This window comes from Pollachius pollachius, assembly GCF_949987615.1.
Source record: "Pollachius pollachius genome assembly, chromosome: 3".
NCBI lineage: Eukaryota > Metazoa > Chordata > Actinopteri > Gadiformes > Gadidae > Pollachius > Pollachius pollachius.
In genome coordinates, this window is record NC_136936.1 from 44,488,058 (window position 1) to 44,507,691 (window position 19,634).

Here is a 19,634-nt window from a genome sequence, read left to right on the forward strand (position 1 = left end):
ACTTGTGTTATCGGTAGACGGTTCGTTATGACGGTAGTTGTGTTATCGATGGACAGATTGTTATGATGGAAGTTGTTTTATCGGTAGACGGATCGTTATGACGGTAGTTGTGTTATCGATAGACGGATTGTTATGATGGAAGTTGTTTTATCGGTAGACAGAGCGTTACTACAGAGGTTGTGCTATCGAAAGAAGGATAAATAGACGATGACGAAGGAAGTTATGTTATTGATAGAATACACTGGGAAGACATGACGCTTTCGGGCCCTATATTACCACCAGGTCCACCACGATATATGATTGATAAATCAACATACCAGCCTACTGAGTCAAGTGTTTTATAAATTATTTTCTGTCAGGATAAACTGAGGTCTGAAATTGACATGAAAGTGAGTCAGATGTAGCGCACTTTGTATGTTCTTCATGGTCAACAAATGAAAAATCCGACCTGCTTTGAATGTTAAGTTGACTTAAATTCCCCTCTGCATTATCTGTGCCAACTATTTAAAACTATATTGTGCACTTATAAATTAAAGTGTACATTTTGTACATCTTAAATCCTTGGATGAACAGTTTTTTAGAGCAGGTAACTATCGCAGCCAATACTATAGTGTTAACCTAACAACTCAACCCAAGTCTCCACGTCTTACGACTGACATGTACTTGTGTACGGAGACCTTTAAAAAGGAGAGCAGCAGCACAATGAAGACACACAATGAATATCTTGTGTTTTAATGCATCTTTAAAAAGGTACCTTTGCCGTGTAATTGTATTACTCAATTAAAGATGGTAGAAGGTGGATAATGAATGTCGAAAAAGGTCTACTGCACTTCGTTTGCTTTATCAAAAAGCTTTTTATTTTTCTGTGGCCAAAAGTAAAGTCACTTGCCCCAGGGAACAACCAAAAGAGTTGAACGTCTCGCTAAATCAGGCCATCAGCAAAACAAATCTACAAATGCAAAACAACTTGGAAAACAATATATTCTGAGATATTACTTGTAATAAATGAAATAATTATGACCAGAAATTATCCTTTTCTTTTTACAGTGCAGGTAGGTGAATAGTATGATTTTGTCTCATTAGGGTTTGCATACGGTCACTGTATAATAACACTGATACACAGATCACATTGACCTGGTTCACACTGTTTAGGTTTCACTAATCTAACCACTAATGTACAGGCAAAGAGCTCAATTGATGTGAACATTTTTTTTTCTTTTTAAATGCACTTGAAAGCAAGAGGGAAATGTAAACTTGTATAGCACTATTAATCAAAATATTTTAAACATTATTCTGAGGCAGGGCCTTTGGCATTCAGCTTAAGGTTTTCTTGGAGATTAAAAAAGAAAATATAAATTGCATCGCATCGAAGTGTCAAGATAAGTGTTGGATGTGCCCATGTGGCCCGAGGGATTCCCTGGGGATTTGGCGCCCCCTTCAGGCCGTGAAATAAACTACAGGCTCTGGGAAGCACACATACACAACAGCGGAATGCTGCAATCGCCTGACAAACGCCTGATTCCAACAGTATGATTTTTTTTTTTTTAAAGGTATATAGACATCTTGTTATACTTACAAGCAGCTCCAAACCTGAGTAGTCATTTTGTAGATATATCTATCTTATACACATTTGTCTTTAAACATACAACAACGTATGTACGCTTATCTCCACCATCGCTGTAAACACGAGTCAGTTCTGCTTTGAAATCCCTTTGGAGGTTGAAACATGCAGAGCATACATACAGTATCTAAGTAGAAAATATGATAAGTGAGGAGGAAAGAACTGAATGAAGTTGAGCGAAGGCTACACAAAAAAAAAACAATTTAAACAAACTAAAAAATATATAAAATAAATGGGGAAGCGGAAACCACTCATCTTTTCCCAGAACCTTTACGTTCTCGACGTTCCTCACAGTTGCAGTCGTGCTGACCAACTAAATTATACATTTCAAAGAACATTTTAAGAAGTGAAGAATGGAGAAATGTCACTCTGTGTCTTTCCAGTATTAACACTTTCACCTTTACCCCACATATTTAGTGAAACCAGTCCCCAGTTTGTGGAAAATGAACACTCACACTCCAACGCACCCACATCCATTCAGGCTATGGGGAACAAAGCAGCAATTTCACATACTTGGAGTAGTGGACAGGATTTACCATCCCTGCCCGGAGATCAGAAGATCTGGAAGCATCGTTTCATTGTATATCTTTAGTTGATTTTTTGCATCTTCTCTTTTGAAAAACCAGAGAAGTCCAACCATCGCTTTCACAATAAAGGTTTCATCTTTCTTTTCCCCACTCAATTTCTGCCTTGAAGCAAAAGGTTTGCCATCATTTCATTGTTTATTTTTAATTATGTTTCTCCTTCCTGTGTGGGGGGGGGGGGGGGGGGGGGGGGGGGAGACTTATTCTGAAAAAATGGTGTAGCAAGTCTGGGGTGCCTTGCATGGTCCTGTGGCTGGCGGCCTGGTCGGTGAGGGTTACGGTTGCCGGGGGTTACAGTCGCCGAGCTCCAGGCTCAGTGTCTCTGCTCTCCCGCCTCGTGTGTCGGCTCGCTGGCGGCCGGCAGCTGCTGGGACGCCCACAGACCACCTGGGTGACACAGCAAGGGGGGGGGGGGGGGGGGGAGAGGAGACACAGAGAGGAGGTTAGCCAGACTGCATCGGAGGAGGGCACCAAGAAGCAGCAAGAGACTGAAGGGAAGAGGAGGAAGTACCTGCAGTGCTGCCCCCTCCTTTGGAGCTTTTGCCGGGTCTGGAGGAGCCGGATGAGGAGGAGTGTTGGTTGTGGCCTGCCTCCGGGTGCGTCCTCTTGCGGGACGACGAAGACGACGACAGCATCGCGGCGGTCTCCGTGGCGACCGCTCCGGCGGGCCCGCTCCCGTTGCCGCTGTGCGCGTGGTTGGCGTGCTTCTGATGGTGGCGATGGAGGCCGTGTTCGCCGCCGCGGTGCGCGTGCTTCTCCTTGCTCACCAGCGGACTGGAATGTTTACTTCTGCTGTTACTGTTGGCGACCGCCACCGCCGCCGCCGCCGCGACGCTCTCGTCCGACGAGCTATGGCGCTCCACCTTGATCTTCATTTTGAGCTCCTCCCGGTTGCCATGGGAACCGCCTATACCGGTCGTGGGGGTCGGCAGGGGCAGGCGGAGCTTCAGCGAGCCGTGCGTGCCGCCTTTGTCGCGCTTCTCGCCGTGGTGGCGCCGCTCGTGCCCCGACGCCGACGAGGAATGGTGCTTCGCCTTCGCCGGCGTGTCGGGGCCCGGCGGGTGTTTCCTGTGGTCCGGTTGGCTGGTGGAAGAGTGGGAGGAGTCTTCCGCCGCGCCCCGATGCTTCTCGCGGTACTTGTCCAGGGACAACCTCTGGCCCTGGGGCGTGAGCAGCGGGGAGATGGCCAGCGGCGGCGGGGGGAAGGCAGCCGAGAGGTTGGGAGGCAGGCCTGTCGACGGCGGGTGCTTGGTCCCTCCTTTGTGTTCGTGTTTGACCGGGGTGAGGCCCGGCCCCTTATCAGTCCTGTACGGCGGGTGCGGTAAAAGGGAGGCAGTGGAAGAGGAGGAGGCGGCGGCGGCGGCGGAGGAGGGCAGGGACAGGGCCTGCTCCGTCGGCTCCTGCTTCAGGGGGGTGCCGGAGTAGCTGGCATGGGGCCAGTCCCCGGTGCCGTAGGAGCCGGCCAGGCCGTCTGCAGAGAGGGGCGTGCTGGTCATGGACAGGGGGTAGGAGGTGCTGGGTTTAGGGAAGCAGGGGTTGGAGGAGGAGGAGGCGCCCATGGAGGTGTCCAGCAGGGAGGACTCTCCCAGGGAGGGTCCGTCGGCGGAGCCGTCTCCCTTGGGCTTCTTGGCAGCTTGCGTCGCCTGGCATGAAAGAAAGAGTTCAAGACGAAGCTGTGGCGTAACAACAACCATATACCGCAGCCCTGACGTCCAATTCCTTTGCACAGTTCGGTATCACTCTACGTCGGAGAAAAAAAAAACGTTGACAAACTACGGTAGTTACAAGATGGAAAACTTGTAACTAACTATGGTCCACTAGGTCTAGACACGAGAGAGTCTATGGCCGTTAAGTGGCCACTACTGCTCAACCGCTATTCGCAACTGAAACTTGGGGACCTGAGAAAGTGGCGCTAAAATATACGCTGCGTGTGTGCACGTTGCATAGCAACCGCCTTGCACTATGCGCAGGCAGCCAGAAGGGCTTCATTTATTTCGAGCATTTCTATTTATTAATACAAATGATGCATTTGTCTTGGAGGGGGAGGAGGTGGCGGTGGGGATCTGTAGGGACAGTGTGCGGCCCCTGAGGGCTCATCAGCCCCCTAGCTGTAAAATAGTGACTGTATACCACAGCCGGTCGTGAGCTACTGCTTGGTTTTATTAACACAAAAGTGCTGACCCTTACCCTCCAGTTCCTGATTCTTTTTAATCTGCTCGGCGTCTTCTCGAGGATCTGCAGAAACTCGTGGGTCAGCTCTGTGAACACATGAAGACAAGAACGCATGACGATGAAACACCACATTCCTCAAGTGTAGATAAGGTGGTTTGGTGGAATTTGTCAAAGGCGTACAACTAGATTGGAGCAGTGTGCCGCACCTTGCTACTGTTTCAAAGCCACCAGACTCCCTGCCCCCAACTGTAAAACGTGGTTCACGTTCTTTTTTGAAGTTACATTTTGTTTTACTTCCGGGTATAATGGTTACTCTGCCACAAACACGAGTCACTCACTCGGTTGCTATTGACAACTTAGCTGAGAACCAGCTGAGAACCCTAGAATCGCCGGCATCACTGAAATAACTTTGACCCCAGGCGCCATGTTGACCTCTGTGGACATTTTTGCTACAGTGAAACCAAGACGCCAATAGATGGTCCATTTTTCTGCAACACTGCAAGAGTCTGATCGACCCATGACCGGTTTTGACCAAAAGAATATCGATCATTAATGTTCATGCTTGTTAAGTATAATTAAACTACACAATTTGAAAACGTGTTTGGTTTCTGGTTCCAAATTTTGGGTTTAATGTTTCCAATTTGAAATAGGTCTCCCGGATTTGGTTTCAGGTTCTAAGGTTTGATATTAGGGTTAAGGTTGTAGGGTGGGCCTTAGGTTTAAGGTATCCTATGAGCTGGGTTTTAGGGTTCGGTTTTTGGATCTAGAGTTTGGTATTAGGGTTTAGGTTTCACATGAGGGCTTCGTTTGAGGGGATGGTTCTCCTTTCTAGAGTAGCGTTGTAAAGCGATGTATAGTATCGGGCCTAGATCAGTCTTTGAGGGGGACAGCAGCCTCACCATCCAACAGCTCCAGGGTGACTGTCGTGTCCACGTACTCCCACCAGTGCTTCCTGTCCGTGGACACGGGAATCTCCCAGTTGGACCACTTGCACGCCAGGTGGATGCACACACAAGCGATCACTGTGGGCTTGTACTGAAGGCAGAATGTGGTGAGGTGGAGGCTGCGTGTCCGAAGAGGGGGAGAATGTGTGGAATGTGTGTGTTTCAGCGAGAGAGGAGAATGGCATGTGGGGTGCCGAGAATGATGAGAGAGAGAGAGAGAGGGGGAATTGAAGAGAGTGAGAAAAAGATGGAGAGAGCGAGAGTGAGTGATGGATGTGCCAGTGGCATGTATGAGAGTGAGAGTGAATGTGAGAGTGAATAGGGGTTTGAGTGAGAGAGAGTGAACAAGTGAATGCGTAGGTGTTTCCATATCCCGGGGTGAAGCGGGGGGGGGGGTCGAGAGGCGGCCATACATGTGGAGAGAGCAGAGGAGGGAACAGAGAGGGAGCAGATACCGTTAGTCACCAGCTAACACAGACAGTCAACACAGACAGTAACACAGCAACACACTTCGTCTGACTGGCCTTTCACCCGAAAATCCCATCCCTCATTAACACAAGCTAACCAGAAGTCATGTGATTTCTCGTAAAGCTTAGCTGGCACAATTCCATGATGATGACAGTTTGGATTAAGGTGTAAACATTTATTTTTGGGATTATATGACCAAGGTGGACAGAGTTTATCCCCCGTTAATCACAGAACTCATGAGAAAAGGCTCTCCTCCTACCACAATATTCATGTTAAACGTGTCAAATATCGCAAGTAATCAAACATTTAGATAAAAATAAAGGTTCAATAAGAGTTGACCATCCCAGTGTCACAAAAGGGTGGGAATTAATTTGTTACCGTCAACACAAACCTAATCGCTAATAGATTGCTATCCCAGTCTGAACTCTGAACAAGGGTTCAGGGTTTAATTCTCCAACAGCAATAAATCAAAGCATTTGATTGGAGGACAGTAACCAACCAGCTTTTCAACAACCAACTTTTCTGTTTATGGCCATTGGTTGGCAACCATAGCTTAAATTTTTCGGGTTACGGAAGTGCAGAAATTATGCTTAACATTGAAAGATAACACTTCTCTTGTTCATTTGTGATGTAAATCAAAATGAAATCCTAGACATCTTACACTGAGAAAACCGGTTTCAGTAACTCAAAACAAATTCTCCCTAAAACACTAAACCGATAAAAACCCGTTAAGGACCCAGAGTCAGAGCTGTAAAACCTAGATATTAATCTAGATATGAATGATATCCAATCTTATTACCAATTAGACAAAAACGTTGGTCACCTACTATTATCAAATTATAAAGTCAAATGTAGGTGAAACGGTTCATCTGGGGATTTGAATGGCTTCATTTAATCACTATAGGTCCTTAAAGGGTCCCTAACCTGCCTAAGTGAGCTATAGCTGAATTGCTAAAATATTTCTGATGTCAGAATGATGACTGCTGGGAGAAATACACAGCATGTTAAGAAAAATACACAAAAAGACTACAAACTACAAATACTTAGAAAGGACAGATAATGACGTATGAAAATAAAAGAATACAAAGATGGCTGTACTTACCAAGGGCGCCTCTACGACAAGTTTACACCTCTGTAATCGTTAGCGGTAATTCAGGCTACCAAAGTGTGTGTCTCTCTCCCTCTCTTTAGACATATGCACTCGTTCGCAACAGAGCAGGGGGGAGACGGGGGAGTCACGCGCACCACTACACTTCACATCTTGCATTCAACCCCATCCGTGCCAACGGCTGGCCCCTTGTACAATACACCGCACCGCTGCTGGGGCCCGGCGACGCCACGAGCCCCCACCCCAACCCCCACCTAAACGCGGTGGTCCCGGTCCCACTAACCACCACCACCAGCACCACCCCCTGACCCGCAGAGGGGACAAGGGGGAGCCGCAGCAGGTGGAGAGGCTAGGGGAGCAGGCGGGAAGGGGGGAGGCCAGCGTCCCGAGAGCCACCAGAGCGAGTAGGGGGTGGTTGGACACTGAGAGGGTACCCTGCATTACTGGAAGCTATGGTGTGCAGTCACAGTGCAAACAAGGAGGGGGCAGGGTAACAACCTGTTGGTAGCCATGAAATAGGAAGTCTGTGCCAGATCCTTGCTTGCTGTGAGCAAGAAGAGAGAGAGAGAGAGAGAGAGAGAGAGAGAGAGAGAGAGAGAGAGAGAGAGAGTCGAGAGAGAGAGAGAGAGAAGAGGAAAAGAAAAAGAGAAAAAGAAAGGGGAAATTACTTTTGTGTCAAGAAACAAGTAATTATGATGGTTTTAATTATCAGTAACAAAAGAATGATTGGTTATCTTAAAATTATTTCCATGATATTAAGATAATACTGAAAGTAATAAATCATGTGAGGTTTGCGTTTTTAACATTTTAAAAACAGAAAATGTTTTTCAGTTGAAAATTGAAGACACTTGGTGCCAATTGTTAAAAGCTATCGCATTTGTCCCCGCTCGTAGTGAAACAAATATAATAAAAAGGCTAAAAATAACAAAATACCAATAGAATATTGTTTCTTTACTGTCTTTTCTGAGTGACATAAGATAAAATCAGCCCCAGGTAAACTACATAGAGCCCACAATTGGCAGACACTTTGTCCAAGGTGACTTGCAAATAAACTGCAAGGTACAGGTACGCCCCAGTCTGGAGAAAATAATCAAAAACAGACTTTGCTTTACTACAACTGTGAAAACGCACTGATAGCAAGGTCACTTCTCTATCTGTACTGTGGAGCCAGGCGGCTCTGTGAAGCTGCAACGTCATGCCACCCAATGAGAACGACAATGGCCTTCAACCGTTTGTCAATAGAACGTGTGTGCGTGCGTGTGTGCACTGGGATATGCAAACATTACATCACCCCCTTCCCCGCCCCTACTCGTGTCTGAAGGTAGGACAGCCGAGGTCAGGGGTCAAACAGAGGTCGTACAGATCAAAGGAAGGAAGCCTCTACCTCGCACAAGCTGGGAACATTTCACCACATCTGTGTGTGGGTGCTCAATAGTAATTTCAAAGCCTGAAAGAAAATACATCAGAGGTGAGTTGAACAAAGGTACAGCCAGGAGGTGACAGGTCGTTCTGTTTGACAGGGTGACCCAGTCATAATGAATTGTATTCAAACGTTTCTCCAACCCGATTAGAATGCTTCTTAGAATAAAATGATGTGATTTGTCAATTGAAACCTAGGCTGGAATCAGCTAATTCAGTGAGGAAAGTTTGTTTTTCAAATTAGACTTCATTTTAGATTCGAATTAGATTGCATATTTTGTACCTCCTTTGGAGATTCTCTGGCTTTGGAGGAGCCAGCAAAAGATGTTTTAAGCACAGTTTCCGCGCTTAAAACAAATGGCAGTTAAAACGTTTCCAAATATTGTTTGGGAGACTTTGTGGCAAATTATGGAGTGTTTGGAAGCTAATCCCTGTGCCTATGGGCACTGGGAAAGAAGGACGTGTCACCTTTACATTACTCAATGAACACATGGTGCTGGGACGGTGACAGCCCAGCGGACCCACCGCAGGACCACATTACGTCAATTCAGCGTTCTTCCATCAATACACCAACAGTGGTCAATCATCATATCAACCACACGCTCAATGACTGTGATTAGGCAGGGTCTCTCTCTTGCTCTCTCTCGCTCTCCAGTCACTCGGTTACTCACCAAGGGTCTGCAGCACTATGGTTTCAAGAAGCACCAGCTCTTGAGCTTGCTGGAGGTAGGCCTGAAGTTTGATAGACAACCATTACATCACAGCTGTAATGAGTCTATTAGTCCTTACCCTGGCACCTAACCCCTTAACAAGAGTCGCTCTAGTCTAGTGGGTGGAGAGTAGCGTTTCCCAACCTATGGGTGAAACGCTACTAATGCATTAGGGGTCTTGGGAGACCCATTAAGGGATACAAGGTACCCTTAGATAACTGACTGTCTACTGAGTACCCCCTGAGCCAAAGACTACCAACTACTTAACTGTGACATTGATATTAAGGGTAGATGCTGGCGGGGTAAAACGCTGTGTGGGGAACCCGATGCACCACAACCTAAGAAGTTGGGTTTTCCAAACCTAAAAAAGGAATCGCAGGCCAAAACTGGTTGGGAAATACTGGTGTAGATGCTTGGTGTATAGCCGGGAACAGGCAAAGCAAGACTTTAGCCTTTCCTGTGGCCAAATGGAAGAAACGAGAGAGGAAAGAATAATAATAAAAGAAGCGTGGATAGCCTGAAATTACCCAAACTTACGTTACTCTTGGAGTCAAGCGGCGCTTCCTGTGGGTTTAGGCACGCGTGTGACACTTTAATCACATGCTCTAGCTTTCTCGGCTGCTCTTCAACTTTCGCAGCCAAAAATAACGCCGTTGGAGATATGATCTGTGAAGAATACAATGTTACATTCATAAATGAATCATAGGAAGATTAAATTGTAATGGTGCACAAGACAGACAAGATATGTGGTTGATTTGGAGACTTACATTTCTGTGGAACTTGGTGAATGAGTGGTGGATGTAAAACCTATGCATGTAAACAATAGCTGTATTTATAGTTAATTGGGAGCTGGGATGGGAGGTCAAGGAAAATTATCAGTTTTAGTTAATAATAGCTTAAGATTTTAAACCCTCATTAAAAGGAGAATCCACAACAAACTCAGTCTGCACTCTATCAAGTTGTTGTGTTAGAAACTTGCTTATTCTGACCCTTTTGTTTAAGCTACTCACATTTGGATTGTATGCTATGATTGTTCACCTGCGTCTGTTTTGGGCTGCGACTCAAAGTAACGTTAGCCTACATGTGATGTGAACCATGCTTTGACAGATGATGCTTGGAAAGTAAAAACATGACCACCTTTAAACTGTTTGCCTTTTCCGTCTCTTAATAGCGACTGCCAGACATTCTCTGGACAAATAAAAAGCAATCTATTCGCTTGAATAACTAATAATGCTTAGATTATACATACAGTAGCAGCAGTAGCAGACGCATGCCTGGCCCTCGGCTAACCAGGCCAAAACAAGGGAATTCAAAGATACGGCGAAGATAAAGCAAAGGCAAACCGACACGTACAATACTATTAAATAGTATTCTAAAACAGAAACAACCATTCCCTTTCGTATAAATGCTCTACCATGCACAGACAGAGTTGACACGAGAGCGCCATTAGTAGCAGCAGCAGTAGTAGTAGCAGCAGAAGCTGCTTGCGGTTTGTTTATAAGAGGATACACGTTGAGTCTCTGGCCCATGTCCTGGATCAGAGTGGCCGCTTGTTGCCGATATGATAGCTCCCGGTCTGGTTCGACCCCGCAACGACGGGACGGGGTGTTGTCGAGCTGCTCCCGGGTTAGAAACCACTTGGTGGACGAGGATCCCCGGCACGCCGCCATGGCTTCAGCTCCGCAGGACGTAGGAGGGGGGGGGGAGGGGGAGGGGGGGGGGGGGGGGGAAGATACGGAAGTGACGTTGTGATTACGTCGCACAGGAAACCACCGCCAGGTTTACATTCTTTTGGATTCAAAGTAAGTTTTTTTGTATTACTTACAAAAAGAAAGTTTTATTTGTAATTTTTACTATTATTATTTTTTTAATCTACTAAAACGTAAACAACGTGAATATAACACGCATGCCCAGTCTCACATCACAACAACGCGCCGTGCCAGAGGAGCCGCCAGAGATTTAGGGGAAAAAAAGTTGGGCCACACTACCTCAAAATAGCACATTTTCTGTAACCATGCCTTGCTAAAAGCAAAACCATTCAAAGTTAAAAAGTACAAAATGTGTAGGCTTTCAGCCCTCTTGTAGTGCAATTTTTAAAATCCAATATTTGTTTTCTCCCACTTTAGGCTTGGAAAGTATGCACATTGAGCATTGATACATGCTAGAATATATATATATATATTTTTTTAAATTATTATTTTCCTTTTTTTAGTCAGGAAGATACTATTAAGATACAATATCTCTACTTGCAGGGAGTCCTGATCAAGACAAGAATAACAAAATGGGAAACGTAATCATCAAAATATAAATCTAATTTATGTTAAAATAATTTAAAGAAGATGGAAAACAAATCTTTATTTTCACGATAAAATACAAATAAAAAAGAGGGTTAGAGACTAGGCCGTATCTTTTTGCCAAGAAAATGTATCTGTTGGTTCATTATTGTCAAATTCTTTTTCATATTAATCACAACAATTAATTGGACCCTTTATTTTCAAATCAATTTTGATAGCCCCCCATCAGTCAAAAACTCTTGTATTTGCAGTCAATAAACACATATAGGCTGCAACTTCTCAAACTCAATACTTATTCATATAGTCTATTAAACAGATATAGACCTGAACTTAATTCTCTATTTCAATAGCGTAATTGGGGATGAAAAAAAATATAGGGCAAGAACATCCCAAATAAAGCAATGAGTTTATTGAAAGATATGAACGGTTCAATTTAGTGCTTCAGCTTTTGACTGATTCGAACTGCTCTCTTTTGATGCCCAAAAAATCCAGTGCATTTCCAGAAAGCAGTTTATCCTGTAATGGAAAACAATAGGCCTATTAGAAAAATTAAAATTGTTCGTAAAACACAATATTGTAAACCAAGTGTTGTAAACCAACTAAAACTGTTATGCAGTTTTACCAACTGTAATGCAAAGAATATCTAAATCTCAAACTAATGAGAAACATGTATTTCTATTATGACTGGGTTTATGATCAGTTCTAGGTGACATGTTACAATACTTAGTAGGAAGCTAGCCATCCAAATAAAGAGTAATCAACGTTTATCACTTAAAAAAAAGATGAAATAAGCTTCTGTTACTGTACTTTACTCTTCTGTACTATACACTACACTATTCTATGAATATACTATGCTGTTACTACTAAACTGTTACTATAATATAATTCACTATACTATAATGTACTGTACCATAATATACACTTCTATACTATTGCTATTACTTTACACTACGCTAAACTATACTATTACTATACTATTACTATTCTGTACTTGTTATTGGTATTCAGTGTTAGAAGAGAATCTCGTTGTTGCTACGTGAGATCTGTCACCTTTAACGTGTCGTCTAATTCATCCATCGATTTGATCAGAGAACCAGGCTCCAGTTCCCCCAGGGGGAAGGGATAGTCTGTACCCAGCATCACCTTGTCCTGATGGGGGGAACAACAAAAGGTATTCAGGGTAACTGACAGGCTTTGTGTTAGCTGCCGGTTGTAGCTTGTATTAACCAGGGTGACCGCTGTGCCTAAAAACACAGAGAATGGAATGGCGTGTTCATCCCCAAAGCCCTATTATGAAATAAGATAACAATCAGCATTACTTTTCCGATGACTTCCAGCAGCAGTTTGAGCGCGAGGGGGTCGTGCACGAGGGAGTCGGTGTAGAAGGAGCCCAGGTATTTACGAGGGTTACAATTGTTGTCGATGGCACACAGGTCAGGGCGCACCTTGTGGCCATGTTGGATTCTGCCCACCGTAAAAGGGAAGGAACCACCTGTATAAAATATGCACACACACATACACCCATGCATGCAAGTAGACACATGCACATGGCACACAAACACACGCATTCACACACACACACACACACACACACACACACATACATTTTTTCCTACAGCCTACAAATGTTCATAATATCTTGTTTACCTTAATGCAAATGGAAATGGAAATCCTTCATGTTACTGAACATTTTTGATTGTATTTTTGAACCTCATTGTACCTCCATGAGCGAAGCAGACCTTGAGCTTGGGGAACTTCTCAAAAACTCCCCCAAATATCATGGAACATATCGCCACCGCCGTCTCAGAGGGCATGCCTGGACAGATGGACAAAACAAACGTAAGACATTGTCCATCTCTCCCTCTGCTGTGGGAGCACCAGGCCCAAGGAGGTTACAGTAGCCATTAGCTCATTTGTTTAGCGACTCTATTGTGAGCAGATGGGTGCTACTGCACAGGTGTGACTGACGTCTCAGGTGTGCAGCGCCCCCAGTACCCACCCACCAACCAGGGCAGCCAGTACTTGGCCATCCTCCCGTCCGTCTGCATGTCCCAGGGATGGACGAACAGGGAGCAGTTCAGCTCCTCCGCTGCCTTGGGGGGCGGGGGTAAACCACATACCTACAGTTACCATGGTAACCAGGCCTAGCTCAAGATCTATGCATCTTTAGTCAATCTGGTTAACTATTTGGACTAGTTCTTTCAGCTACAGCTGTCAGAGCGGCTCATTTACATTTACATTTACATTTAGGGCATTTAGCAGACGCTTTTATCCAAAGCGACTTACAATAAGTGCATTTGTCATAAGAAGTGGCTCACTGCGTAGAAGGGGAAGAGCTCCGGTGCATTGAGGTTCCAGGAGTTGATGTGTGATCCGATCTGGACTCCGGGGAAGCCCAGGTCCTTCACGCAGCGCTTCATCTCCAGAACGGCCAGGTCCGGGGCCTGCATGGGCAGGGTCCCCAGACCCACAAACCTCCTGGGGTTGCTACTCACCTTCTGAGCCAGGTCGTTGTTTAGGAGGACACACAGGTCGTTGGTGTCGTGGGGCTTCGCCTGTGGGTCAACATCATAAACAGAATCAGAAAAGGCTTTATTGCGAGGTTGAACATACAATAACCTTTTTTTTCTCCTATGTTGGACTTTCATTAGTTTGAGAATACTAATTAGTGATCTTTATTTTTTTTACTTGCAAACAAGGATCTGGAGGGCTATGTATGAGAGCTGTTAAATTATTGCATTTGGAACTCAATAACAGGATTACTATTATGGTTATTAAAGAATAACGCTGACCCGACGGCATGCTCACCCAATAACTGAACATCACAGGAACCGTTGAAAGAGCCTGAACAGTGACACCTGGTGGACAAACTGAATTATTAACTAAACAGTGACACTTCAGTGGACAAACGGTATTAGTAACTGAGCAAAGACATCTATTGGGTGTATTATTAACGCTTTAGTGGTTGGCCTCGTGCGACCATCCAGATATTGAAGTTTGAGAGTGAACCTCGGGCGCTGATTGGTCCTAGTATTTGTATATCATTATATAATATTTTTTATATATTATATAATGATAATTAAGACATTAATTCAAGTAAAAATAAAAAAAGGCTGTTTTTAAATGTCATTAATGTTTACGGGAAATATTTTGTAACCAGATAATTCAGTAGTGCACCATGCTTATCCATGTCTCGTATCCGAGCGTCCGCGTCCCAACAGTTTTCCTGGATCACTCGGAACAGCTTGTCCCCCTTCATCATGTCTGCTTCACCCTGAGAGGAAGAGTACAATGTAGACACCAGAGTTCTATTTATTTATTTTTTGTTCCATATTCCTTATGTGAAGTTTTTCCAAACAAGGAAACCTTGGCGGATGAATTCGGATTCTCCTATTCCTTATATCTCCTGAAGTTCGAGCTTGAGTTTAACAGAAATAAATCTACATTCAACCACAAGGTGGCGGCAGACTGTGGCTCTTTCTTTCTCTCTCTCCTGGCAAACCGTTAATTGACTTCTCTGAGGTGAGAAAGGAAATTCTTTACAAAGAGGCAGTGTCTGGTGCCCTCAGCACCTGTCCTCGCCTACTGGGCTCTGTTCCACAGTTCAAGGTGAGACTCTGGCCGCACGCAGAGGCACCCTGTGGAGACCTGCAGCTGCTCCTATACGCACAGGACTCCTAATGGTGTGGGGAGATGCGGAAATCCTGCTGCGTACCCCCGAATGTCACACACACCGATGATTGCTCACGGGTATATGCACACAGGCTCACACGCAAACCCACACATTTCACACAAACAAGCAGCCACGCACACTGCTGCGCACACATGCATGCTTGCACACACAAATTCACACACACACACACACGCACACGCACACACACACACACACACACACACACACACACACACATACAGATACCTTGCAGTGGTGGTGGAGCTGGACGAATCCATCGTATCCATACCTCTGAAAGACATCAAAATGATGAGTCGTTTGTGTCATGGTTCTCTAACAATCCCCAGTGTTGACACAGATTTTCTTGAATAAAATCACATTCTACTGGTTTGACCTTAATCAATGGTGACTTTGAGAGTTTGGTTAAGCAATGTTTGCGTTCGGCCTGGTGGAACAATCTTCAGCTATTCAGACATTTATTCTACCATTCAGGTCAAGCCTTATCCTCATTTGTTAGAAGCAGCTGTTAAGTGTGAATATTCCTAAAATGATTAATACTTTTATTAAACCCATAATGCAATTTAACTAGGAATTGTAGGCTCTTTGAAGCATTGATATCCTTTTTCATTTTTTCAATCTTTTTTATTAATTTAATGATGTCTTTTTTTTATGTGGCCAAGTTTATGTCACTTTATTACCCAACAAAATACAGCATTCATTGAATGACGCAGGTTTGAATCCGAGACTTCAATAATCAAATAATTATCTGATAAAACTAAATGTATACCGTATATATATAAAGTACATTCATACTATATATAATGACACAAAACAATTGCGAAACCCAGTGGGGATAATAATGCCCAGTGAGGAGCGGCTGTGCAAACGGAGCAGCGCAAATCATTAACGAGTGGCTTGCACATAAACAGAGCGGGCAGGAGTCAAGCAGGATCAAAGTTTAACAGCTAACCAGACATAAAGCACCAAGCGAATAGCGAAATATAGAGTAAAAATAATAGCATTCCAGCTAAATATGACATCCTTATACGCAGTCGTTAAAGATGCTATTATAATCAACGTTTCAGTTATCGTAGCCTATCAAAGACGGCGACCACATCACCGCAGTGGCAACGTTGCGCAATAAGACGGAGCGCTTCTGGTATGCTATTAGTGTGTTAATGTGGTGTCCACCCATACCTCCTTCAAATCGGGCCACTCCCTGGGCAGAACATGAGTATGGATATCAATCTTCATTCCTCTATGATCTATGGATGTACCTTAACAGATATATCAAAGTAGGAGCCGCGCAGCTTGTGAACAGGCAAGGCTGGTAACTGCTTGGGGCCCCGGGCCGCCAGGGGGCCCCCAAGGGTCGACAAAACGGACTTTACTTTTACCCACAGCAATGACTCATGTAACTGCAGTGATTGCATCGACCTCTCAGGACAATTTGAACGACAACAAGTTGAAAACCTCCCTAAGGGGGCCCCATGTGGTCACTCCTCTCAGCGCAGGGTTGACCAATGCGTTGATCGCAATCGACCGATCGATAGCAAAGGTAGCGCGGATAGATCAAGTGACATTCCAAAAAAAAACTAAAAAAAAAACTAAATACAAGCTGATATTGAACTTAAGTCCAGGGCTCATGGACAATTTGGGAACTTACTCAAAAAGGAAAAGTATCCAAACAAGAAGAAATGTGCTGCTCCCTTGATAGCATTATTTGGCTCTTCTTATTTAGCCTTTTCTCACATGAAGATTAGTAAGTCCAAATACCGTTTCAACATCACTGACGGTCACCAGCAGCTACTGTCCGGATTATGTAACCCTAACTGACTCCTTTCAGTTCAAGTCATCTGAGTTTGTACTCAGTATCTATATATAAATATATGTTTAGCATTTTTTTAACGTGGGAAGATCATTTTGACCTGGTCATTTTGAAAGTAGCTCGCAGGCCGAAAAAGTGTGGGCACCCCTGAGTTAGGGCAAGCATTTGCCCTAGCAAAGGCCCGTAAAGAGCATTTGTAGTTTGTTTGCTGTTATATAATGTTCGGAATATCATATGAAGCACCTTTGGAAACTTTGGAGTTCCATACCCTGCCTGTGCCATTCAGGTCCCTGCGAGTGAGTGCCTCCCTCCCCTTAAGGTCTTGCTCTGGTGAGCTCACCCATGAGCCCAGGTAATTGCCTTCTTTCAGAGCAGGGGTCACCAACACGGCGCCCGCGGGCACCAGGGTGCCCGCAAGGACCATATGAGGCGCCCGCAGGCCTGTTCTGAAAGGCCTGTTGATAATTATTGTGAGAAATCATTAACATGATCAGTGTCTTCACATAGATGAGTATCATTAATCATTAATAATAATACTTAACTAAAGGAAAACTGAGCAAATTCGTTATTTCAGAAGAGTGTATCAAACCGGGTGCCCTTCGTTTGACTCAGTACCCATGAAGTAGCTCTCAGGTTCAAAAAGGTTGGTGACCCCTGCTTCAGAGCAATGCTGCTCCTAGCTGCATTGTCACCCCTGCTGTCATTAGAGGTGGGTGTTGAGGAAGAGGGTGTTGTAGGTGATTACCTTGGTTTTCTCAGCATTTAGCCCTCAACCAACTTTGGCACACTCTGTCTTCACTCTGGTCAAGGGCTCCCGGGCTTGCTCCACACAGTCCGATCTCAGACTGATATCATCGGCACAGCCCAGGCAGGGCATCTCCTGGACCTTATGGGTGTCATAGTGAAGCCAGCTCTCCACCACTCCACTGATGGCTTGCCTGAGTGCGTAGTTCAAGACTATAGGGAAGAGGAAGCGCGGGGCGTGGGGGGGTCTCCTTGCAAAACCCCTGCTTGGATGTCACAATCCTACCTGCTCTTGTGCCCGCATACATCGTTCCTATTGCCGAGAGTAGGTGAGGGGGACACCCTATGCTCCTCATCACGCCATCATCACGTCAATAAAATACAGCACCGCTGTCAGGTTGGATGATCACCTCCTCCTTTTCACCTCCTGGATGATCCTCTTTAAGACTAAGATATGGGATATGGTGGTTCCCCCCTCTTTAAAGCCATGTTGATTCTCTCTCAAGAGCGGGTCTTTAGGGCCCCGTATCCTGTTCAGTATCCTACGGTTGTATATCTTTGCAATGATACATGTCAGACTGATGCCACTTTGGTAGTCTGGCTTCGAGAGCTCTCCAGATTTAAGAACCAGGGTGATGTTAAAGAGAGAGACAGCATATCGGGCTTGTTGTTTTCCATTAGAGCTATAGGCTGCAGATCTCCAGGATGATGTTGTCGAGATTGCAGTTCTTCAGGGCCTCTGGGGGACTGCGTCCGGACCAGCACTTTCCTCTGCCTCAGTGGGGTGTCACTACGGCGCTGCTAGTATTAATCTGAGTGAACAAGCGGTCGTTTCTCTGTACAAAGCGGTCGTTTCTCAGCGGTCGTTTCTCTCTGTTTCACTCGTAATCTTCCGTTAGTACTGAGCGTATGTGGGCGCGAACGTGCGTGTGTTATTGCGCGCACAGTCCATGAAAGGTAAAGAGCGAGCGAGAGGGGGAGAGAGAGAGAGAGTGTGTGTGTGTGTGTGTGTGTGTGTGTGTGTATTTCTGGCTGATGTTTTTTCCATAATGAAACCATAAACAACAGACAACTTTTTCCATCGCAGCACTTGGGAGCCAATTAGACGAGCGTGCTCCAGGTAACAGTATAAAACGTCCCCTCCTCCACGGTCAACCCTGGGGTGTGTCTGGGAGGAGGAGGGAGGGGGAGGAGGAGGACTTACCGGTACCGCCTGCTAAGCCCACACAGGATCTCAGTGCTATCGCACAGCGGCATCTCATCTGCCTCCGTGAACAGTGGGCGTCCCCTCACCCCTCTACTTTACTTTTCATTTCAGTTCCTGAAAACTGTTTATGCTATTTAAGAGTTTCTGCTTTAGTGCGTTTGCGTGTGTGGCTCGACGTCGAAGAGGAGAAGGAGGACCGTTATCGCTCTACTAATGCTGCTGATGCTGGGATAGATAACACAAACGGCCCACCTCCTCCTCCTCCTCCTCCACCTCCTCTCTCGCTCTCTTCACATCCCATCTCCGTCTCCTCCCGTGCACTGCGTGCGTCCCGTGCGCCGCGAACCAACACAGGTGGGCATCCATCCTGGTGCTAGATGGCTGCTGAAACAGCCGGAACATTTTGAAAAGAAAAAAACAGATTGGACTTTATTTTAAAACCTTCACTTTTGTTCAAAAAAAAAACTTGGGCACCATGACGGACCCGAAGACTCCGGATTCTTCCTACCCGATCCCCGACACCACCTTTGTGGACCCCTCTTCCACTCCAGTGCGGAACGGCCAGTGCCACCCGGGCGGGCTTGTCCACAACTACCAGCACCAGCCTAAGAGACCCAGCCTGCCCGACCAGTTCAGCTCCGGACATGAGATGAAAATAACGGAGAGTGTGGAGGAAGAAGGTAGCTGAAATATGGTGTTTGGTTGTTGTTGTTGTTGTTGTCCAGAATGAATGATTCCGTTAAGTTAAAAGAGATTTTGTTTAGCCTATGGGCCTATAGCTTAAATATGGTAGGATCACGAATATATATTATATTTGTTTATTTGTACTTATTATCTATGTGTTCCCGTATCGTAAAACGCA

At 45.2% G+C, this 19,634-nt stretch overlaps 3 protein-coding genes across 3 annotated transcripts in view; 1 reads left to right on the top strand and 2 right to left on the bottom strand.

Moving 5' to 3' along the window:
* Window positions 1-775: 775 nt before the first annotated feature.
* On the bottom strand, window positions 776-10,701 carry ccnt2a (cyclin T2a). The gene is made up of 10 exons (XM_079733141.1): window positions 10,536-10,701; window positions 9,794-9,875; window positions 9,564-9,692; window positions 8,988-9,048; window positions 8,282-8,344; window positions 7,396-7,441; window positions 5,277-5,440; window positions 4,393-4,463; window positions 2,717-3,848; window positions 776-2,592 (listed from the first exon to the last, which is right to left on the bottom strand). The coding sequence occupies exons 1-10, from the start codon at window positions 10,694-10,696 to the stop codon at window positions 2,519-2,521; spliced, it is 1,983 nt and encodes a 660-aa protein (XP_079589267.1). The 5' UTR covers window positions 10,697-10,701; the 3' UTR covers window positions 776-2,518.
* A 1,060-nt stretch (window positions 10,702-11,761) lies between these two features.
* acmsd (aminocarboxymuconate semialdehyde decarboxylase) lies at window positions 11,762-16,247 on the bottom strand (the record flags this gene model as incomplete). The annotated part of the gene is made up of 10 exons (XM_079733497.1): window positions 11,762-11,836; window positions 12,371-12,469; window positions 12,640-12,812; window positions 13,041-13,136; window positions 13,320-13,413; window positions 13,639-13,875; window positions 14,129-14,178; window positions 14,498-14,594; window positions 15,240-15,284; window positions 16,191-16,247. 10 exons carry the CDS (start codon window positions 16,245-16,247, stop codon window positions 11,762-11,764), a joined length of 1,023 nt encoding a protein of 340 aa, XP_079589623.1.
* Window positions 16,248-18,962: 2,715 nt separating this feature from the next.
* Window positions 18,963-19,634, top strand: part of LOC307072750 (transmembrane protein 163a-like) — a 35,416-nt gene continuing 34,744 nt past the window's right edge. The window contains exon 1 of the mRNA XM_079732204.1: window positions 18,963-19,452. Within this exon, the coding sequence (XP_079588330.1) occupies window positions 19,248-19,452 (205 nt within the window). The 5' untranslated portion in view covers window positions 18,963-19,247. The remainder of the gene's footprint in view (window positions 19,453-19,634) is intronic.

Coding starts and splice junctions, on each gene's coding strand:
- ccnt2a (XM_079733141.1), bottom strand. CDS start 10,696: ATGGCGGCGTGCCGGGGATCCTCGTCCACCAAGTGGTTTCTAACCCGG. Junction 8,345..8,987: donor CATAGTGCTGCAGACCCTTG/GTGAGTAACCGA, acceptor ATTTTCTTTCAG/GCTTTGAAATTACTATTGAG. Junction 2,593..2,716: donor AGGAGGGGGCAGCACTGCAG/GTACTTCCTCCT, acceptor TGTGTCACCCAG/GTGGTCTGTGGGCGTCCCAG.